This window comes from Saccharomycodes ludwigii, chromosome VI, assembly GCF_020623625.1.
Source record: "Saccharomycodes ludwigii strain NBRC 1722 chromosome VI, whole genome shotgun sequence".
Classification (NCBI taxonomy): domain Eukaryota; kingdom Fungi; phylum Ascomycota; class Saccharomycetes; order Saccharomycodales; family Saccharomycodaceae; genus Saccharomycodes; species Saccharomycodes ludwigii.
The window spans coordinates 677,733-701,442 of record NC_060205.1 but is presented as its reverse complement, the minus strand read 5'-3'; the positions used below and the strand labels follow the sequence as shown (position 1 = coordinate 701,442).

General features: G+C 34.6%; 6 protein-coding genes and 1 non-coding gene across 7 annotated transcripts; 4 read left to right on the top strand and 3 right to left on the bottom strand.

Annotated features, from left to right (window-relative positions):
- Positions 1 to 33: 33 nt before the first annotated feature.
- HEL2 (E3 ubiquitin-protein ligase HEL2) lies at positions 34 to 2,238 on the bottom strand (the record flags this gene model as incomplete). Its single annotated transcript, XM_046079585.1, has 1 exon — positions 34 to 2,238. The coding sequence occupies one exon, from the start codon at positions 2,236 to 2,238 to the stop codon at positions 34 to 36; it is 2,205 nt and encodes a 734-aa protein (XP_045933205.1).
- A 730-nt stretch (positions 2,239 to 2,968) lies between these two features.
- On the top strand, positions 2,969 to 3,571 carry GEP4 (phosphatidylglycerophosphatase; the record flags this gene model as incomplete). Its single annotated transcript, XM_046079584.1, has 1 exon — positions 2,969 to 3,571. The coding sequence occupies one exon, from the start codon at positions 2,969 to 2,971 to the stop codon at positions 3,569 to 3,571; it is 603 nt and encodes a 200-aa protein (XP_045933204.1).
- A 225-nt stretch (positions 3,572 to 3,796) lies between these two features.
- Positions 3,797 to 15,220, bottom strand: TRA1 (histone acetyltransferase TRA1; the record flags this gene model as incomplete). The annotated part of the gene is made up of 1 exon (XM_046079583.1): positions 3,797 to 15,220. One exon carries the CDS (start codon positions 15,218 to 15,220, stop codon positions 3,797 to 3,799), a length of 11,424 nt encoding a protein of 3,807 aa, XP_045933203.1.
- Positions 15,221 to 15,520: 300 nt separating this feature from the next.
- Positions 15,521 to 15,593, bottom strand: SCDLUD_004705. Its single transcript has one exon. It is a non-coding gene; the product is annotated as a tRNA-Met (tRNA).
- Positions 15,594 to 16,056: 463 nt separating this feature from the next.
- SCDLUD_004704 (uncharacterized protein) lies at positions 16,057 to 16,842 on the top strand (the record flags this gene model as incomplete). The annotated part of the gene is made up of 1 exon (XM_046081628.1): positions 16,057 to 16,842. One exon carries the CDS (start codon positions 16,057 to 16,059, stop codon positions 16,840 to 16,842), a length of 786 nt encoding a protein of 261 aa, XP_045933202.1.
- Positions 16,843 to 19,079: 2,237 nt separating this feature from the next.
- On the top strand, positions 19,080 to 20,465 carry SCDLUD_004703 (integrase; the record flags this gene model as incomplete). The annotated part of the gene is made up of 1 exon (XM_046079582.1): positions 19,080 to 20,465. One exon carries the CDS (start codon positions 19,080 to 19,082, stop codon positions 20,463 to 20,465), a length of 1,386 nt encoding a protein of 461 aa, XP_045933201.1.
- Positions 20,466 to 21,252: 787 nt separating this feature from the next.
- Positions 21,253 to 23,424, top strand: YPS7 (putative aspartic endopeptidase; the record flags this gene model as incomplete). The annotated part of the gene is made up of 1 exon (XM_046079581.1): positions 21,253 to 23,424. One exon carries the CDS (start codon positions 21,253 to 21,255, stop codon positions 23,422 to 23,424), a length of 2,172 nt encoding a protein of 723 aa, XP_045933200.1.
- Between the last annotated feature and the right edge of the window lie 286 nt (positions 23,425 to 23,710).

The following is a 23,710-nucleotide window of genomic DNA, read 5'->3' as shown; positions in this document are numbered from 1 at the left end:
CTTTTTATAATAAAATCATATAAATATAAAGTTTTAAATACCGATATGAAACAATAATTGTTGCTTTTGTTTTCTACCATTCTTTTTCCCCTTTATGGAAGCAGAAGCAGTAGATAAATTATTATTATTATTATTACTATCCTTGTTCAAATTTAAAGTAGCATTTGAGTCATTGTTTGAGTCTTTAGTATTACTATTATTTGACCAGCTCTTTGGGTCTGGGATTGAACTAACTAATGGTGCTCTTTTCTTAGTAATTGTTGGTAAGGGTGGGAATTTTTCCTGAGAAAATTTAACATTTTTTTTACTATTATTATTATTATTAGTGGTGTTACTAATAGCAACCGAACTACCATTAATTCTGTTATTACCACTAGTGGCACTGGTATTCACATTAGTTTTCAACACGCTTTTAACGGTAGGAACATTTTTTTTGACAGGTTGTGGATATTGCTGTTTCTTTTTAGGCACAACCGTGGGTAATGGTGGGAAATTCATTCTGGAAGCAGCACTACTACTACCACTACTACTACTACCACCACCACCACCATTCCCAAACCGGTTCCATGATCCATTGCTTTTGAAACTTGGTGTACTATTACTAGTATTAATAGCAGTAATGGAAGTGGTTTTGTGAGTTTTTCTATTATCGTCACTATTTGTAACACCGCTTTTTAATGCATCCCTCAATGATGGAAATTTAGAACTTAATTCTTCTGTATTATTAACTTTTTCATATATTTTCAATAATTCCTTATTTTTAGTGGAATTTTCAGGGAACAAATGGGAAAAATCATACAATAATAATGAAATGTCTGATTCATTAATTTCAGCAAACAATTTCTTGTATGCGTCATATAATGCATTCACATCAATCACATTTTGTATATAATTATCATTGATACTCACAAACTTATCCAACTCTTTGGACGAATAGTGCAAATAATGTCTGGCACGTTCTTCCATTCTTAATTTTTGTACAGTTCTGTCCCCATTGTCACTATTAGTGTTATTTGTAGTTTTTATAAGAGTACCTATAGTACCATTATGTCTGTTGTTATTATTTGCATTACTATTGGAACCTCTGTTGGCACTCCTGTTAACATCGTTGTCATTCAAAAATGATGGTTGAAAAGTAGATAATTCAGATTGGAACCTTCTGCCACCATTAGTTATGGGCAGCTTAAAAGTATTAGTTGAATTGCCATTATTGTTTCCCACACCAAATAATGAACCATGTTCTTTGGCTATATGAGCCTGCAAGTCTAAATCCGTTTTAAAAACAACAAATTTGGCATCCAAACATGATCTAACCGTACACACATAGTGTGCAGATTGGAAATGTTCAAACAGCTGATCGTAATTTTTAAAATATTGTGGATTGTTGGGATCGATTTGGTTACAAATATGACATTTCTCATGCTTATCTCTCATATGACGATACAATTCGTCATCACCATAAAATCTTAGTTTATTACAAAATGCACATAAAGGATGGCCATTAAATCCAGTTGATGAGTTCCCCTTAACTTGATGGTTCCTTAACTGATTATGCGTAAAAATGGGTAATTCACTTGGGAACGCATTTTTATGTTCAGCACAAATCATGCAAATTGTTCTGTCGTGCTGTCCCTTTAAATGCTCGTTATATTTCTTAAATGATCCAAAGTCTTTTTCGCCGGTATCACCAAATGGACAATTATATTTTAATAGTTGTAATGTAGCAGTTTCCACTTCCTTGCTAGTAAAATGAATGTTATAGTTATTTGTAAATGTTTCGGGATTAGAAAAATCGGTTGTGCCCTTAAAATCTTCATAGTCTTTAGATACTTGTTCGGTGAAAATTAAATTATCATTTTCAGTTCTACAAACCAAACATTGGTTCTTGTTATATAATGCACGTTGTCTAAAGGTACATTTGTGACACGTTTTATGATGGCATGGTGATAAAGCAGCATATTTCAACTCATCAGTGCAAATAATACAAGTGTCAAAATCATCATCTTTGGTATCATTTTTATCATTAGAATTCGAGGTATTAATGTTTGAAGAAACGTTATCGTGAACTTCATTTCTTTTCCAAGACGTGATTTCGGCAGTATTAGTTGGTTTCTTACTTTTTTTTTTGTTACTGTTATTAATATTTTCTGTAACACCTGAACCTTGGGTCCTTCTAAATTTTTTATTAGTAGTTGAAGACGATGATTTTGGATGATTGTTATTGACAGGAGTGGACATTATGAATTAATAAAGGTGAGGTTGATAATTAATATTCTTTTCCTTTCTTTTCTTTTTTATTTTTTTTTTATTTTTTTTTTTTTTTTTTTTTTTTGAAAATACAACAAAATTAGGCAATAATTATTGAAATGAACCGGTGTTTAATTCTATTCTTGATTAGAATTGCAATGGTTACAGCAAATAATATTATTTGTAGTATTTATAATACAATATTGGTTCAGATTTAAATAAACATATATATATATATATATATGTATAAGTTTGGCCTTTATTTTATTCAATATTTTAATACTAATTATAAAGTATGGATTTGGTTTTTGGTCATTTACTCGTAAAAGAATTCGACATTGTTAAAAGATGCAAAGCGTATAAAATTAATAACAAAACTAAAAAAAAAAAAAATTTTTTTTTCATAAAAAAAGAAAAAAAAAATTAGTCGATGACTACAACAAAAAGACCAAAATAAACAGCCAGAACAGAAACAAAATAAATTAGGCAGAAATCAACACAGCAGCTGCCTAAAACAATCACGTGCCTGTCTAACTGTCACTTGTACATCTTTCCATTTCCATTTTCTATTCTGCCTACACAGCCAAATTGAAAGTTAATCAAAATTCACATTCAATATATATAATTAATTATCTTTGATAAAACATCTATAATATAAAACCTAATTACCAACAAATATAAAATCACTGTCTGCAAGTACTATACAAATTAGAACAATCTAATGACTAACTCCCTATTAAATTACTTTAATTTAAATGCTATACTAAATATTTATAAAATAGTACTCAATCCAAAACTATGTTTGCCAACAATAACAATAAATAATTTTGGAGAATTACCTATTGCACACTTGAAAAACAATCTAGGCATCAAGGCTCTGGTTTTAGATAAAGATAACTGTTTTGCTAAACCATATGAAAATAAAATATGGCCTGAATATCGTGATTTATGGTGGGGGAAATTATTAAAGGAATTCCCACCTGAAACATCACTTTTGATAGTAAGCAATAGTGCTGGAACAGATGGTGATCATGGTTATAAGCAATGTGATTTGTTGATGAAAGAAACAGGCTCTGTTCCCGTTCTAAAACATTCTGTTAAGAAACCGGGATGCCAACAAGATATTTTAAATTATTTTATAAATGAAAAAAAAATTTGTCAGAATCCAAGTGAAATCGCCATTGTCGGTGATAGATTATTTACTGACATATTCATGGCAAATATGATGAAAAGTAAAAGCGTTTGGATTAGAGATGGAGTGATAAAATCACGATCCCCAATAATCAAATTTGAAAAGCTTTTATACACTTGGCTGAAACCATAAGTTATCTTTCCTAATATTTTATATTCCACTAAGTTACTTGACGAAATGTAAATAGTTATAATACACACATATATATATATATATGAAAGTTACATATGTGATGAATCACAAAGTATAAAATACAAACGAAATAATCAAAGTTAAAAAAAAAAAAAAAGAAAAAAAAAAAAAAAAAAAAAAAAAAAAAAATATTTTTGTTTTTGTTTTCCCCATTATTAAATAAAACTATAAATATGGCATAAAACTAATGTCTGTATTTGCCAAGTTTCTTGGAGTAACAGCTGCGCTGATTGCATCCAAAACATATTGAGTCGCTACCGATGGAGTAGAACTTAAATGTCCCAATTGAGCCACTCTCCTTATGATCAAATCAATGTTAGAACTAACAATATCCAATAATTTAGGATCTTCAGTAATTGAACGATGCAAATTACTATACCAAGAAACAACTTCGTCACGAATAAATAGTGATAAATAAGTGTTCAATTCATTTTCAGGTTCCATCAAAGCACGTGCTATAATAAATATAGCAACGGAAAATATACCTTCCATTGCCGAATCACCAATCAATTTCTGAATATTAGGTGTTAGTCTAAAGGGAACTGCTTCATTGTTATAAAACACTGGTGCATCCGGTGGAATGTTAAATTCAAAATTCTTATTATACTGTTTAACTCTTTCATATGGATAACGTGCCGGTAGCATCTCTAAGGTAAAACAATTACCTGATCTAGAGTCAATATGAATCTTGTGTGGGTAACGAGCATTGATTGATAGCATATACGACATAAAGCAGAAAGCACCATATTGTGCAGAAAATTGTTTACGGAACAACCAGAAACTTTCAAAATCATCAAACAAAGTAATAAAATAATCTTTAACCACTGTATTGGGCAAAAAGGTAGACTGAATAGCACTGAAAATTTCAACTTTAACTGCAGTAACGTCCGGTAGTGGTAGATCCTTATCATAAGCAATGTTCATCTGTTTAGTGAAAAAATCCTGAATGGCATCACGATCTAGTCCGGTTTTAAGACAATATTGATCATAAATTTGATGTAACGTAACATAGCTACAACTATCATTAATAATACGAACTTGTGGCGATAAGGGAACAGTGATCGGTAAAGTAAACAAAATATTTCTTCTTTTGGTTTCCACATTCTTAGACAATGTTTCATTAAATAATCTAAATAATTGGAAAATCCTTTCCTCTCTTCTAGAATGACGAACTGCTGGATGTTGTACAGCGAAAACATGTAAACTACCGTCGTTCCCACGAATAGTTAATCTTCTGTAAATACTGTGAGTGCTTCGTACAAACTCAACTTGTGGCATAAATCTGGCAATCTTAATAAAATGTGCATTATTATCCTTATTCAATAAATATTGGCCAGGTATTTCAATATCTTCAAATTTTTGATGATGAAAATTGTTTAAATGAGGATAAATTCTTTCAATATTCTCAAACCGTGGCAACCGATCTAACTTATTTTCTAATCTGTTACGCCAGGTACGCAACTTTTGAATATAAGCCTCAAATCCAGGCTTATTGTCGATAAAATCTTCATTAAATTTAACCCTAATATGAGGTGGTAATAAATTTTCCGAGAAACGTACCAAGTTGGCCTCGGTGTTTGCGGGTAACTTGACATTATTGCGTGGATATGGAACCCTGTTGTAGTTGAACGTGGCATCCAATAGCAAAACATTAATCATTCTAAACAACTCTTCATCACTTTTTGATTTTACTCTATTGTTGATCTGATCAACTAAAGATTCCAAAGACAAAGCCAACAACGGATAAGCTGTTTTCAAAATGCCATTCAACTCGTCCAAGTACTCCCATGGCTGCTTATTGGCTAAGCTGCCACTACCAGTACCTTCAGAAGTGTTGCTCGGATTCATACTATTACCAGTAGTATTGTTACTGCCAGTTGTATGTGAATTATTAACTGCAGCCATTGTTTGGCGCTGGATAACAGCAAAATCTTCCTTTGTTGTTCTTAATTGGAAATGTAATGATTGTGGATAGCTTTTAGCAATCCTAATTAAAATTTGTCGAACCATATTCGCTTCTCTGTGAGACAACGATGTTAATAATTGAGGGATAAAAGTAATCCAATACCACACTGGAACCTCTCCGCGAAAAGAGTTAAATGCACCCAGTATACATCCGGTTTTATCATCTATGCCAATTAACCACAAAATCCTACAAAGTAGCTTCCTTGTTTTAGAGCTTTTGTACAAACCTGCAGCTTGCAAATAACAGCTCAATGCATTGTTAGCATAACTAATATTTTCTGGGTTTTCAGATAAGCGACGATCATTAAAATATCCCCATTGAGCCCAAGCTTTCCCCAAGTTCAAATCAATTTGTACAGCTGTCGCAAAAGCTTGATTTGCCTCGTCATACGCACGCAATTTAGATAAAAACATGCCCTTTAAAGTGAAAAACTCTGCTTTTTGCACAGTTCCAAAATAAACCAAATTCGTGTTGCTAATGACATCTAACCCAGTCGTTAACTCGTTCATATTTTGATAATGGCATTTAGCCTGTTCTCTTAATTTCAAAAAAGCTTCTTGAATTTCAATGTTAGGTAACGTGTAAATCCTTGCTAATTGACTGATACAGACATCTGGCATATGGTGTTTCCTTGCTACATGTGCAAACCTGTTAATCACCCACGCAATCTCATGATAACCCTTATAAGCATGAGTGGTAACATTTCTATTGCTATTCTGTTGCAAAGCTGGTATTAATGGCAAGTATGTATTGTTTATACCTTGAAAAACATGTTGTCTCCAAGTAATTAAATCATTCCATATATTAACATCATCCCATATGTTCGGTAAACGATCACGCCAACATTGTAATATTCTTTTCACTTCAGGTGTTTTGGCATCCAAGTTTTGCGCATTTGTTGATGCTAAATTGTTGTAAATTTGAATAGCCTCCAAAAATTCAACGTACTGTTGAAAGCCATGTAATAACCCCTTGTGCGCTTCAGTGTATCTATTAGGCAACGAACACCACTTATGTAGGCTTAGTTGAACACCCTCATCACATAATTTTCTCACTTCTTGTTCCCCCTTCTTAGTATCTGCAAATTTTTGCAGAGCTAAAAATGTTTCAAAAACTTGTCTCCTGGGCGTAGGAACATCCATAACACTCTTAATTGATTGTTCCAAGGCTTCTCTATCAGCATGCCAATCAGCAACTCTCCAACCACATTCCAACAATAAGTCTATAAATCCCTCATGCTTAGCTAATTCAGTTAATATGTCCCACTGTTGCAATTCCTCAGCACACATAATCCAGTCATCTTCCCACAAAGCATACTCAGACTTAGAATAAGGCAAAGCACCACTTCGAGCTTTTACCTGGGCAGCTTCATACATTTGTTGTGCTTTATCCCATAATCCGATTTGTTCATAAGATAACGCAGTGCTTGTTTCTGCAAATTTAGCCCTTCTTTTCCATAACCCATAAAACATGTCAGTTTCTTGCAAAGAAATATACATTTCTAGCAAGGCATCTTCATTCGCTGCAGCAATTTTATTATTGTCAATACTGTTGTTTTCCTGTAGCGACTCTAAAATATTTAAGCCTTCGTACCACGTTTTATGACTTGTCGAGATATACTTCACTAAATGCGGAGGTAATTCTAAAGCCTCGACTTTGCTCAACCCATCTAGTAAAGCTTTCAAAACATTTACAGATGAGTTTTTTTGCCGCAAATGATAATCCTTGGACAATAACGATACTAAGGAACGAACGAATCCAAACTTCTCGTTCCTCCTAACAGTACGGTAAACAATAGGAAATAAAGAAACCCAAGCAGAGTAAATTGACTCTGGTGCCTGGTAAAAGATATCAACCAACGGCTCTAAAATATCAGATGCTTTAACAGTAGCAGCACCAGACATAAACTTTTCGTGTTCCTTAATAAAGTCGAACAATTCAGTATTAGTATGTTCGGTTGTTGAGTTTCCTGCTACATTATTTGGTAACGACTTTTCAATCGTCATTAGCTCTGGTAAAGAATATTCACTTTCTAATCTTAATTTCTTTTCTGAATTGAATGCTCCGTACAATAATTGTAAAGCTTGGTTTAACCAAGGATAATCGCTAATAAACTCCCAATTTTGGTCCCTAACAATATAATACAAACGTTCATGAACGTCAGGCTCCAAGCTACTATTCAATATTGACATTAATTTTTTACGTATGGCAATATCAGCAATACGTGTGCCAACTAAAAATGGCTGCTCCATCCTAACGGTAAGCTCAGTATTGGCATAATTTGGGTTCTGAAACAAATCCAATACAATTGAATAAAAATCTTTACACAAAATAGGTTCCCCACGAATTTCAAATGCAAGCATCTTGGTTAAAATTGCTGCCTTTTCCTTCACAGTTGGAAAAATCTCATTACTAAAAGTCCAATTTTTACAAACATAAATAACTTGTTTCAAAAACTTTTGGTCCATAGAACGATCAATCAACATTGCCACCAGAGATAAGAAGGGACGTCGACTATCAGCCAATAGTCCTATCTTGGAAGACAATATGTAAAAAACTTTTTCCAAAAATTTCGTAGTAATCCTTGCCTCTTCAATTGTAGTGGCATCTTTGGGCTGAGAAGTTGCCAAATGATCGGAACACAATTTGCTAAACGTTTTCATCAACAACGGTAGCAAAGAATCAACTTTTGCATCAAAATACATAAATAAACTCCAAGATAGCATGATACCAGCTGCAACAGATGAAGAACCACGTAGATCATCCGATATTGTTGCAGTCAAAGCAGTAATAAAATTTTTCGCAGGTGAATCTTGTTCAGTATCAATGGGAACATTACAAGTTTTGATTGCTCTCAAGATAATTCGCAAAACTTTCTGCAAGGCAATTTGGATATCCTGGTGTTCAGAATGGAGGCATTTATCTAATAAGCTCAAAATTCTTGGCAAATCATCGACCACTAATTGTGGAGCCTTCTTATCCAAAACAACAGCTAAAACTGTCAAAGCGTTCAAACAATAGCATAAAATGTTTGGAGAAGATAGATCGTCTGAAATTAAGAATTTTTCAAAAAATTCCAGTTTGACATTAACTTCGGGCCAAAAATCCGCAGATATTAGCTCTGACATAATATTTAAAGCACGAATACCTAACTCCACTTCAGAGACCCTATGGGAACTAGCACATAAATAACGAATTAAAAAGGTAATACATGCTTCGCGTTGTGGTAATGGAACTTGATATGTAGTTAGGGTCGTACTACCAAGTGGAGTTTCTTCAACTTTTCTGTCTAAAGTTTCTGGCGCCTCAATGGCCCCCGTACCTTCCTCCACTTTCTCAGTTGACTGGTTTGGGTCAAATTCTCCCTTATTTCCTTTATTTTCTTCATTTTCTTCATTTTCTAAAATTTTAAGAGGTGTCCTATTGTTCTCCTTCTTACTTAGTTTTTCCCATTTCAAAATTAATTCGGCCTGATCGATAGCCATCACCTGGCTTTCAACTGTTGGGCTAGTCAGAAAAACCAATTTCCCTAAATAACTAATGATATTAGGAACAAAATGGTCCCGATCAGGGAAAAATTCGCTAACATGACGTGTTAAAAAGTGGTAAATGGTAGTATTTTGATTATGATTGTTTTCAGACAAGACACGTCTAACCCATTTGACCCAAATCCTTGAATTCTCCATGTCAAACATTCTATTATACATTACTGGAGCTAACAAATCTAATGATTCTCTAACCATGTACCGAGTTTCAACTTGTTGGTTTCTTAGCAAGGCAACAAATATTTGAGTAATAATTTTTGTTGGGACATTAAAACCAGAGATGAAATATGAAATTAGCATATAAGCAGCCTGCTTCGTTAATGGATCGGATAGCTTGATATAACTCCAGCCAAACTTGACTATATCCTTTTTTAGTTCGACCGTAATCTTTGGATGCCATTTTATAACACAGGCAGAAAGTTGCAATAATTCAAATCGTAAAAAATCCAGTTCACCAGGTACTTTGTTGTTCGAGTACAAATTGGTGTTTCTCCAGATTCTATCGGTAATGCACATTAACCAATTAACATCTAGGGAGTCGGTTGCGGGAATCAAATTATCTAAGTTACCATATATAAATCCGTCATATATCAAACCGTTGTTTACAATTTTTTTTAGTACAAATAAAGTGCATTTCCCCTTCATATTGTAAGTAGCATAATTTAGGGCCTTTGTTATATATTTCATTTTCAAAAGCTTGTCATCGGTGGAAACAATATTCTTGTAAATAAATTTCTCTATTGGTGGAATCAATTTTATATTAACTTTAAAAGTAAAATCAATAAATTCAAAGAAGAAATCAACATGATCGTTGTTCAATTCCATGTGACGTAAAAAGAACATTTGAAACTTTTCAATGGCCTGATTCAATTGCAAATGGTCAATATAAATGTTGTTGGTGTTGATTGTTTTCACAACCAAAATAAAGATTTGTCTGATTTTAATTAATAGGTCTGTATGGCGTAAAAACCATTCGTCGCCCTTTATTTCACTTAGAGTTAAAAATATATCAATAACATTTGAAAAAAAACTAACGCATCTGCTCGGGTTGGAAGAAATTCCAGTAATGTAAAATTTAATAAATGTTTCAAGTTGTTCTTCAAAATCAGCTAGCAAAGTTTTGGATTCTTCTAATCTGATTATGGAACACAATAGCATAACTAGCGGCCTAGAGTTTAAATTCTTGGAAAAATACAAAATGACACTCTTGTGGAATCTGTTCAAGTATTTGGCCAAAGGAACACGGAACGGAGAGTCTAGTTGTAATCTCAATCTCTTTTCTAGCACCATCACTTTTAATAACAAATCTCCTAGAAACATGTCAGCTTGCGCTGGTAACAAATAAAATATATCTACAATACTATAGATGACATTTGTCTGCGGTTGGTCATATATATCTTTTCCAAATAAATTATCCAAAACATTCAAGCTACACCATGAATCCAAATGATCCAAGAGTTTGCGGCCTATCTCAACTTTGAAATGAGCGATTAGCAACTCCAAAACACGGGATAATGCGCGCATACCATGAACTGTTAATTTTTCGTGATATGACAAGTTCATTAACATTGGTTTTAAACCATTTTGTAACAATTCCTTGGGCAATTTAAAATTATCACTTAGCACCAACTTCAAACCTTCATAGGTAGCATCGATGATTTCGTTAGATGGTTTCAGCATGGCTTTGAAAAAAACAGCCAAAATACGAAATCTGGTAGCACCTTGTTGCGAGGTTGCAAAACTCTCATTTTTCAAAGCTAGAGACAGTAATTTGATACAGACAACTCTTAGTTCCACCAACTGTTGCGAGGTCTTATACTCATGGACACGGTGTAAGCTGGCTAAAGACTCATCATCAGCATCAACTAGAGCTATAGTTTCATGCAACAATCTATAAAGCTCCTCGTTGAACTCTAAAAAGGAATTTGGCAAACTTAAGCAAAAAGTTATAGCATCAACATTACCGATCTGCATAGAAAAAGGTAGGGCTCTTAGAGGCTTGGCAAAAATCGGGGATAGCAAAAAATTTTTTGAAACTTCCATTAAATTGGCAATTGGAATGTTTGTCACATTGGATACGGTTTCCAATGCTTTTTTGCTTGTTTCTCTTACTTTGGCATGAGGACAACTCAATTCACACACAATTTCGGTTAAAGAATCGTGAATTGGTTTCCCCATTAAGTCATCTACTTTCAAATCAGCACATGTCTTCTTCAAAATAGAACAAATTAACAAATCTGACGTTTCACAAATGCTGGAAGGCGCTTCGACGGGGGTATCTTTGACTACAAACAATAATCCGTTAATTAATGGAAGTTGATAATTTTTCCAAAAATCAACAGAAAAATCCAACTCTTCAAGGAAAACTTTGATACCTAGCACACCACTGCTTTTAGTGAAATATATATCGCCATAACAATCATGAATAAACTTCTCCATTAATTTGGGAATAAAAGAGTATTTATACATCAAGCTGTCACCATATATTTTTTTGCTCACAAGTTTAACATGTTTCAACATTTCAACGGCCAAAGTTCTTGTGTCTTCTAGATATGAGCCCAAGGCTGAAGACAAAGCTTCTACTAAAACATCAGTGCTAATATAAACATCAGGCTGTTTCATTTCAATATTAAATAAATCCGGTTGACAAATTTTGTTATTTAGTTCATTATTCACTTGAATTAAGCAAATGTGATCGATAATGCTCTTCAACAAGATAGTGGACTCTTCTCTACATTCTTTTACTGAAGCGGCGAAAAACAAACTTTCTAAAAGAGTTAAAAATAGGGATTGTTCGTTAGCTAATTTAGACGGATATTTAATAACTTTATCACAAAATTCTACATCCAAATGAAGCTTTTGTTGTGACAAACAACCAACAGCTCTTTGTACCAGCACTGCGTAACTATCAAAGTTGATTTCGCTATTCTTTGCTAAAAACAACTTCAATATAGAAGACAAATATTTAAAAGACTGCACTCTATAGTGAACATCAATTCTATAGTCATATAAAATGTCTAAAGCAAATTTAACACCGGGAGTAACTGATACAGGGACTTCGCCATTAATGCCGTATATTTCAAACAGTGCATTTACTCCGATATCAAGCGCTTCTTGTGTCTTTAAATCTGATGGAGGTTTTAAAAACTTTCTATTACGACCGCCTAGCTTACCCAAAACCCTAACCGTTGTATGGCTTATTTGATGATTATAAGGGTACGGTTTCAATAGTTTAAATAAAGCAATGATGACTTTTTCATAGACTGGTTCGATAATCGGATCAAAATATTCAGCAGTCAAGTTGTCTATACACAATTCCAAAGTCCTCAACCCTTGTGATATTAAGTCGGGGAACCCTTGTAATGCATAAACCAACGGAACCATTAGATAATTCAAATATGGAGCTAAAACACTTAGTCTAACAGGAACAGTTAAGCATAATTCAACATACAAGTCTCTTTCATGTGGTCTGCGAGCCATTAAAATCATTCTATTTAAAGATTGAAGCAAAACCTGCAATATCGGTTTTATAAATCTGTACAAATTTTCAAATTTCCCGCCACCAATGCTACGAAATAGTGTGCGAATTAAGTAAAAATAAACCAGTGGTTCGTGTACCTTGGTACTGTATTTAAGTGAATCTAAAATCAAATTGTTTAGATGTGGTAATAATACAACCTCATTGGTAACAGGATATAGGTTAACTGACATAAAAGAAAGCTTGTATAGTCTAATTAAAATATTGGCAGTATTAACATCAGCATTGCCCAAACCTTCCAATTTCTTGTTTAAAAAATTTAGCAAGATACTGGTAAAATTCGGGGAAGTAACCTCACTGGTTAAAAATGACTGTGCAATATGAAGTAAAGCGGAATCTTTAACCATAGAATCATACATGAACTCGATTTCAGACCTAACAATTTCATTAAAAGTTGGTGTATCAATTTGCATAAATATAACGGCAAAATAATCCATAATATCCCTCGCTTCTCTGCTTGCTGAAACAGGCATATTTGGTGAAGTTATGTCAAAATATTTTTTTTTACCATCAACAACAGCTGGTTGAGATACACTATTACAGAAAAAGTGCATGCCGCTGATACCTTCATGGAATAATGTTTTGAAAACTAAAACCTCCTCATAGGAAAATACCCTTGACATAGAATACCATACTTTCGGGTTTGCATTGGTAAAGTCGTTGGATGGCGGATTGAAAATTTTAATATCATGAATAATCGTTTTCAAAAAGGACAAAATCGTTTTATATAAATAAGAAATATCCTTTAACGGATCGCTGGTGGGAGCAGGTGCAATAGATATGGGCGAATAATTACTAATGTCATAGTCGTCGATATACTTGGTAAACGTGTCATTTTTCATGATAGTGTCTCCATTTTGGTCCACATCATTGCCAATAGGTGTAATAAACTCGTCGGTTTTCAAAATTTTAGAAACAAATTCCTCGGTTTCTCTATTTCTTGAATTAATTTTATCTTGAACCCCCTTAACTCGTTCATTTTTGTTTTTTTCATATTGTTCATGGTAATGCATTATATGATCGTACTGTTTATTAGACCACCTCAATCTCTCGGTATAGCTTTCAATTATTAGCATCAACAATTTCCTAGCCCTGACAGCATCATTCGGATTGTCTTTGCCCAACTTGATTATTCTTTCCATTAGATTTAATAATAATTTAGCACTCATAACTTGCACAGTTAAAGCCAAAGTATCATCCTTCATGTGCTTAGAGTAACGTCTGATTGTTTTTTCTATATAATCCAATGTCAATTCGTTTCTAACATTATGGATAAAATCAGCAAGCATACTGTAAGCTAGAGTACGTAAAGTTTCATGAACAGTAAAACCATCACTTAGCAATACTTTCTCGTCAAATAATAAATCTAATTGAGGCAAAAAAAGCTTCTTGTAATTTGTGGATAGAATATGTCTCGTTGCATGTAATAACTCCTTTCTTGCATGCGACATTTCACAGGGTAAATCCTGTAATAGCCTCATCACTAACTCGGGAACTATTTTCACATAATTTTGTAGATACTCGGCAACATGCCCCCTGATAAAAACATATGCCAAAAAAGAAGTCGCTTTAACTTGAGCTAGTGTAAAATTGCAATACTCACTCCTATTTTTAATTTCAGGGGACACACTGGTCCAACAACGTCTGCCACTTTTTAAAGCCTCTTCCCGTGCCAATTTTTGCGGTTCAGCTTGTAGCATTAACAATTTGATAATTAATGGGATAAATGATGGAAAAGCAGTTTGAACTAACTGTTTGTATGAGGAAAATAAAGTGACCATGCACAATGGACACTCAATTAAAACTTTGAAGGACTTCATAGCCTGATGGTAGTTTGTTGTATTTGACATATTAGTATCAGAGGAATTTAGCATTAAATCCTCGTTCATCGAGTCTGAACTAGTGGTACTGTTGGTCGCAGGGTCCAATAAGTTGCCATTGTTATTATTGTTGCTTTCATTTCCTATATAACTATTATTAGTGTTATCGATGGTGTTGGCATTACTGTTGGGAAACGCGCTTTCTACTAATTCAGATATATTATCATACATTTGTAGAATAATAGCAACAAAAGAGTCTACCTCATTAACCAAAATGGTTCTATAAGTCTTGAATAATCCCGTAGTTATCTTGATAGCAATAACTGCATTTTCTTCATTGTCTTGTTTTAGGACTTCAAGTAGTACTTTCAGTACTAATAATGAATGTTTTTCAAATTGGTCATTCAAAGTAGATCTGCTAATTGTTTCTAAAACAACGTTTCTTATCTTATGTTCTATACTATTTGATTTGAATGAAATTGGAGTTGTTTGTAAAATTTCAAGTAAAATTGGAATGGTTTTTTCCAAATAATAAGGATTATCTTGAATTGAAGAATTGAATACTTCAACCACATCGCACAATTCTGTTAAAATTAATAACTCTTTGGACAAATTTTCGTTTTTGTTATCAGTAGTATCCTGCGCTGACTCGAATTTTTGTTCCTGCTGTATGGTTATTAATCTGGATACAAAAGTATCAATTTGTTCAACATAAGACATATTTTTTTTGTTGCTTTTTTTTGTAATTTTTTTTTTTTTTAATTAAAGTATGAAATATTGTTAAATAAAATAAATCACACATTAAAGCAACTCCATCACAACCCAAATAAATGAAATAAAATGAGAAACTAATAAAAACATAAATTACGATATAAGAAGAAACAAAACAAAAAAAAAAAAAAAAGAGAAAAAAAAAAATACTCAGAAATGTCAAAGATATCTATTTTTTTCAGTAATCACATGACCAATTTCCAAATACGGAAAAAGACATTTAGAAAAAAATCCAAAAAAAAAAAAGAATGCTCCAAGGGAGGTTCGAACTCTCGACCTTCAGATTATGAGACTGACGCTCTTCCTACTGAGCTACTGAAGCTTTCAACACGCGTCTGTTATAAGGTAAACCTTATAACAAGATAAATCACGTGTTAATAACCGTAAATAGTGAGATACTATGTTATTATGATTTATCCGTAAAGAGACTTGTACGTGGATGTTACGCTTAGTAGTGATTATGCCAGCAAAGCAAATACTACTATAACACCGCAGTACCGAAGTTGAGAACAACGCATCGAAAAGCTAAGGCTATGCGCTGTCATAATTGTTGTAAAAGTTGTCGTGTCGACAACCGAAAACAGGAGTATATAAAGCCAACATCTCACTAAAGAGTTTTGGGTTTCGTAGATATATTGTCCTTGTTTGTATAAGTTAGTTTAGACTTATGTAATTAGATATTATATATAGAAGAAATATAATAACGAGAAAAGATCGATTTAGAACGAGTCTAACCAAGTAACATCTTTAGCCCACTTCACCTTACAACATCTGGTAGCGCCGCTATGTATTTAGATAATTTAGATAACGATATCAAGTTGAATACACCACGTTCTTTCGATGGAAGGAAAGATATCTATGAAATATCAGATTTTCTAGCTACAGTTCACATCCAGATTGCCACTAGGAACATTGAAAATGAAGCTACAAAGATCGCAACGCTTGGACGTTCCTTGACAGGACCTGCTGCACGTTGGTTTGTCTCGTATGGTACGAATAATGGCTTTGAAGGCCTTACCTATGACAACTTTGTATTGGATTTCAAGAATCATTTTCAAGGCGCAGCTGACTCGTTCTACCTCGTACAGAAGATTCGAGAGTTACGCATGACCCGCCAGGTACCAATTGAAGAGTATAGCGACCGTTACTTTCGATTGGTGGATTTGCTACCTGATGCGTATTGGTCCGAAAATGCCAAAATCGATCAGTACTTATATGGTTTACCACCGAATGTCGTACAATATGTACGAGTGGTCAAACCCGACTCGTTGCAGGAAGCGATGGAGACGGCTTGGAAGCATGTGATGATCAACATGAAGTCGTATAAGGAACCGTTTCCTGATCTCAATAGTTCCCGGATAATGGACCCAGACGCCATGGAACTCGACGCTATAAGTGATAGCCGGAGATCTCGTCAATATAACTATACCCCGAATAACGCTAACAATAATAGATTTAGGCCGATGGCACGTAAAACCATGTCTAGATCAGATTGTCTTAGGTTGGGTTTGTGCTTTAGATGCAAGAAAGGCGGACATAGCTCCAAGGAATGTTCCCAGAAGAACTACTGAGAGTATGAATAGTTATAGTGAATATAAGTATAAAAAACATAAAAATAGAAAAAAGAGAAAAATGAGAAAAAAGAGAAAAAAGAGGAAAAAACAGAAAAAAGAAAAAAAAGTGTCCAGAAGTATCTGTGAGTGATGATAAACGCGAATTTGTAAAGTTACCGAAATTCGAAATTTATCCGTTAATTGAAAAGAAACCATTGGTTGGTTGTAAAAGAGAAGTTAAGGGTGTAGTAAATAATAAAGAAATGCTAGTATTGTTAGACACTGGTTCACCGACTACATTTGTGAATCGTTCAGTGGTCTCAGAGTTGAAATTAGAAACGTATTCAGCTCCGCCGTTCATTTTTTATGGCGCTGTCTCCGCTGAAACAGCCACATCAAGTGTTGCGACTAGTATTGTTATGTCGATTGAAAATATAAAGTATAAGTTTGATGCTTACGTTACTGCTGCCGTCTCGCAGAAGATTATTATTGGTGACCCTGTTTTAAGGTCTTACCCGAAGTTACTACATCTGAGAGAAACTGTCGAACCCGAAAATGTATTGGTTCCGTATGACAGTATATTACCTATTGATTACGTAGATAATCCGTCTAGGTATTTTAAAGAAGAAGATGAAATATTTGTTATTTCCGTTAGTGAATCTCCGAAAAAGGATTGTAACACGTTTGAACTGTTGCCGAAATCCTTGAGATTGAAGTACAAGAGTACTGTATCCAATGAATTGTGTCCCTCGAAAATACAGGATAGGAAGGTTGAACATGAGATTGTTCTGGCGCCTGATGGTAGACTTCCTCGAATAAGTCCGTATAGGTTGACACCGAAAAATGAAAGTATTGTTAACGACTTGATTAATGACTTGTTAGAAAAGAACTTCATCACACCGTCAAAATCCCCGTGTAGCTCGCCAATTGTATTGGTTAAGAAGAAAGATAATAGCTACAGGATGTGTGTTGATTACAGAAAGTTGAATGCGATCACCGTCAAAGATCCATTCCCGTTACCCCGTATAGATAGCTTGTTGAGTAGAATTGGTAAAGCTACCATATTCTCGACGTTAGACTTGCACTCAGGTTATCATCAAATACCGGTTAGATCCGAAGACCAATATAAGACCGCGTTTGTGACACCCACTGCAAAATATGAATATAAAGTGATGCCATTCGGTCTGGTGAACGCTCCGAGCACATTTGCACGTTATATGGCTGAGTTGTTCCGTGATCTAGTATTTGTTGGTGTCTATTTAGATGACATTCTAGTGTTCTCAAAGTCAAAAGAAGAACATCTAAATCATCTAGACGTTGTTCTAGATCGCCTGAAGTCTGAAGGCTTAATAGCTAAATTGAAGAAGTGTCATTTCCTTCAATCGTCCGTTGAGTTTCTAGGGTACCAAATTAGTGCTGGTAAGATTGAACCATTACAAGGTAAAACTGATGCCATTTGTGCGTTTCCGACCCCAAGGTCCGTTAAGGAAGCACAACGTTTTTTAGGCATGGTAAATTATTACAGAAGATTTATAAAAGGTTGCTCCATTATTGCACGCCCGATTAATACGTTTATTTCCGGAGAAGCAACGTGGGGAGTAACACAAGATAAAGCACTGAAGTCATTAAAAAGAGCGTTACAGGAACAGCCCGTGTTGATACCATTTGACGTTACAGCTAGTTACAGATTAACTACAGATGCTTGTAAATATGGTGTTGGTGCTGTGTTAGAAGAACTGGACGAAAATAAGAACCCAGTTGGTACCGTATCCTATTTCTCTAAATCTCTACAAGGTGCTCAACAGAGATACCCCGCCGGAGAACTAGAATTATTAGGAATTATTTCGGCACTAGAACATTTTAAGTACTTGTTGCATGGTAAACGATTCGTGTTGAGAACCGATCATATAAGTTTACTGTCGTTGAAAACAACAAAAGAACCAGGCACAAGAATTGCCCGTTGGTTAGATACATTGTCCGAATATGACTTCGAATTACAGTATGTTAAAGGTCATGACAATGTCGTTGCTGATGCAATATCAAGAGCTCCGTATGAAATCAATGTTATTGATGAGCTCGTATCCATTGATCCGTGTGAATGGAAGAATGATTATGAGGAAGATCCGTATTGTGCTGCTCTGTTAGTATCTCTGAATCCAGATGAGTATCTTGGGAAGATACGAGTTAGCAAAGCGGATACAAGTTATTTTAATAAGATCATTAAACGCTATAGATTGTCAAATGCGTTTCGAAAAATGATCCGTCTAGAGGAGGATTTGTTGTATTGGAAAGATAGATACATAGTCCCTCGTAGTAAGGTACAGTTGGTGTTGAATACCTACCATGATCATGGTCTATTTGGTGGACATTTTGGTTATAATGTCACGTTGCAGAAAGTCACCGAATCGTATTATTGGCCACGTCAAGATCATGAAGTTCAAAAGTATGTCGCAAGTTGCCCGAATTGTCAAGTGTTTAAGTTTCACCGTAATAGACAATATGGTTTACTGAAACCGTTAGAGGTCCCTGAAGGAAGATGGACAGATATATCCATTGATTTTGTGTCCGGTTTACCACCGACAGTAAGTGGTAAAGACATGATACTGGTTGTAGTGGACCGTTTCAGTAAACGTGCTCACTTTGTTGCATGTAATAAAGAGTTATCTCAAGAATACACTATTAATTTGTTATTTCAATTTGTATTTTGTTATCACGGTTTCCCGAAGAGGATTGTTAGTGATAGAGATGTTAGATTTACTGGTAACGCATACAGAGAACTTACAGAACGACTAGGTATTAAACTGTGTATGAGTTCTTCGAATCACCCTGAGTCCGATGGACAGAGTGAAAGAACTATTAAAACATTGACACAACTGTTACGATCATATGCCGGGCTAGAGCAGGGCCGTTGGGATGTATTGTTACCCCAAGTAGAATTTGTATATAATTCTACATATCACTCTGCCGTAAAAGCCGCCCCGTTTTTAGTGGATTTGGGCTATGTACCAAATGAACCGTTATTAGATAGTACCTCGTTAACAGCCGCAAGGAACTTCTCGGCTGTAGATTTGATCCAGTCGCTTAGAGCTATCACGCTCCGTACAAAAGATTGCCTCAAAGAAAACCAGGTCAACATGGAAGTTGCCGTTAATCCTGGGAGAAGGGAAGAGAAGTTCGCTGTAGGTGACTATGTTCTGGTACATAGAGACGCTTATTTCACTGGAGGCCGTTACATTAAATTACAACCGATATTCTTAGGCCCGTTTAAGATTGTTAAGGTAATAAATGAAAATGCATATGAGGTCGACTTACCGAAGACTTCCAAAAAGCATAGAGTGATCAACGTAAGATGGATAAAGAAATATCAGTTCGACTCAGAAAGGTATGTAAAGGAACTACCTCGTTCTGAAACTGAGTTAAGGAATAGGCTCGAAAATATCTCTAGTGTAATAGGTTTTGCACCGTCTGAAGGTATAGTCTATTGTAAATTTGCCCACGTAGACCCTCGTCTGACTGCCGCTGTTCCGTTAAAAATGTTTAAGTCGCTTCCACTGCTGAGACGTCGCTCTCTGATAAATAATTTTGAACAGTTGTATAAGCAGTCCGTATCTGACGAGAGGGGGGAAGATGTTATAAGGTAAACCTTATAACAAGATAAATCACGTGTTAATAACCGTAAATAGTGAGATACTATGTTATTATGATTTATCCGTAAAGAGACTTGTACGTGGATGTTACGCTTAGTAGTGATTATGCCAGCAAAGCAAATACTACTATAACACCGCAGTACCGAAGTTGAGAACAACGCATCGAAAAGCTAAGGCTATGCGCTGTCATAATTGTTGTAAAAGTTGTCGTGTCGACAACCGAAAACAGGAGTATATAAAGCCAACATCTCACTAAAGAGTTTTGGGTTTCGTAGATATATTGTCCTTGTTTGTATAAGTTAGTTTAGACTTATGTAATTAGATATTATATATAGAAGAAATATAATAACGAGAAAAGATCGATTTAGAACGAGTCTAACCAAGTAACATCTTTAGCCCACTTCACCTTACAACAGCGTCTCCAATGGCAAGAATAATACTAGTGCTATGAATAACACTAATACGGCTCTTATAAAACAAATTCATTTACACGAAACAAAAAAAAAAAGTTTGCACGTGAGCTTTTTTTTTTTTTTTTTTTTTTTTACTTTTTTAATTTTTTTCATTTTTTTCATTTTTCCATTTTCTTATTTTTTTTTTTTCTTATTTTTCGTTTCATTCTATTTCTATTTTTAGTCACATTTTTTTATTTTCATTCAACACAATCAACCAAGCCACCTTCCGTCATTCAACTATTATTTTCAACCATCAAATAAATCGCTATACCAATAAATAAAAATATACAAAACAACTCTAACAAAGTACAAGCTTGTCTAAAAATATGTCTTCATATAACAACCCAACCATAATGTTGTCCATATGTGAAATACTTATTCTACTACTATCATTTTCATCACCAATATTCACAAAAGGTTTAACCACCAACAACAACTCTTTAATTCCATATATCCAGGTTGGTAAAGATATAACAAGTCTATATTATGTAAATGTGACACTTGGTACTCCAGGTCAACAGCAGGTGTTAAGAGTGGATCTAGGCCAACCATATGTATGGGTTGTATCGGATGGTTTTTACATTGAAAATGAAATATTGGAGTGTGAATGTTTCGCAGCTTCTACATATTATAGCAATCAAAGTTCCACCTCCATATTATTGGATTATGGTAAGATTTGGAATATGTATTTTATCAATGATATTCACATTGATGGTTCTGCATACATGGACACTTTGGATTTCCCAAATGTGGAATATTTATCCAGTTCTACTTCTAGCGTTAATAAAAATATTACCGATAATAGCACACAATCGGTCAGTTTGAACTCCAACAGTATTCAGATTACTGAATTTGGGTTCATTAATGCAAATTTTTCGGATTATATAGATGGTGCATTAGGATTAAGTGGCAACATAGTTAACAGTGAACTAGACACAGATTCCAGCAATTTCAATGAATCCTTTAGTTTTTTAAATAGTTTGGTGGTTAGTGGTACAATAGAATCAAAATCTTTTTCTTTATGGCTAGGAGCCGATTATAACACAAATTATAGTGCAGTAGATAATAGTGCCACATATGATTACTCTTTAGACAGCATCGGAATGTTGTTATTGGGTGGTGTGGACCCTGCATTGTATACTGGTAATTTTATTAAATTTGATACAATCTCCTTTTACAACGAAACATCGAAGAATACAACCAATGGTTATCCAATTATCCCATTAACAAAGGTCAGTGTTACTGCAGATTCAGGCGTTTCTTTAAATTTAACTGCGGACAGTTTTGTTGAACCTGTTTTCATTGATAGTAGATATACCTTTAGTTTTTTGCCATTGGACGTTGTTATTGAGCTAGCTATCCAGACGAATGCATTTTTCATTAAATCTTTGGGAACTTGGGTAGTTAGTTGTGATTTGGGCAACATCAATGCGACTGTAAACTATGAATTTGGAGATTTAAGTATTGACATCCCACTAGGCGACATAATTACCGATAGCTATGACCCAGAAATCGGACAAGATTTACATTTTGCTGATGGAACGAAAGCTTGTTTTTTAAAAGTTGTTCCGAACACATACATAGGGTATAGTGTATTGGGTACCTCTTTTTTGAAAAACGTGTATTTTGCAGCTGACCTTGAAGATAATACGGTTGCCTTGGCACAGGCTAAGAAAATGGAGAGTGTTGACGGTGAGCAAGAAACCCCCGAGGGCAAAAATATTGTTTTGAAAGAAGACAGTGCCAGCGGAAGCTCCACCGGTGTTGCTACGTCAACGGGCGAAGTCGCCTTCATCAGCTCAGGACATATACCATATGCCACATATAACAACATCACTGCGTTATATTCTGGACTAACTCTTACCATTCTAGAAACCAAATCGTCTAACAGTCTGGCTAACGCATTTCCTGCAAATGTACAGGCGGGGACTATTTTTTCGGACGGTGAGGTGCTGACGGGGAAAAGTTTATTTGCCACGACAACTAGTAGTACGTCAAGCAGTGTGTCATATGTGGTGGTATCCTCTGGTGGCACCACAATAACCTCTACTATCGGAAAAAACACAGGTACAACGGGTGTCACGGGTAGTAGCAACTCCGCAGTTTCCAGTGTGTCATCTAGTGTAAATAGCCTTGTTTCGACTATAATTGTATCGTTATCTACCGAAACCAGCTCTGATAAAACATACACATATACATTTATAACTACTGTGGATGCGATACAATCTGTTGAGTCTTATATGGTTACCACTGACGGTACCTCATACTTAAGTTATATTACAATCATTTTGACTACGTTGTCTAGCATGGTTGATACAACGAATGGAACGTCTACCAGTGCCAGACAGAATGTGAATGCCAATTATGGGAATAAAATGGCAGTTCCCCTTTTGCAACATACACATGGAGATAATATTATGGAGCTTAGATCTAATGGTGGAATGATTTTATTGTTGGTGCTTGTGGTTGTATTTGTTGCTCTTATTGGTATTGTTTGATAATAGCTCTATGGAGATGGGGAAGAGGAAGTATATAATGAAGGTATGTATGATAGAAAAAGAAATGGAAAAGAAAAAAAAAGGGGAAAGAGAAAAGTTAATTTTTTTTATTATTTGATGTTTATTACAACTGTATATTATTATAGAGAATGTTATTTATTTTTACGATGTTATTTTTGTTGTTGCAAAATATGAAACATGAACAGTATACAATGCTGTATCAGATCTTAATTTATGAAAAACTTGAAGAAAAAAGAAAAAGAAAAACAAGGAAAACAAGGTTACT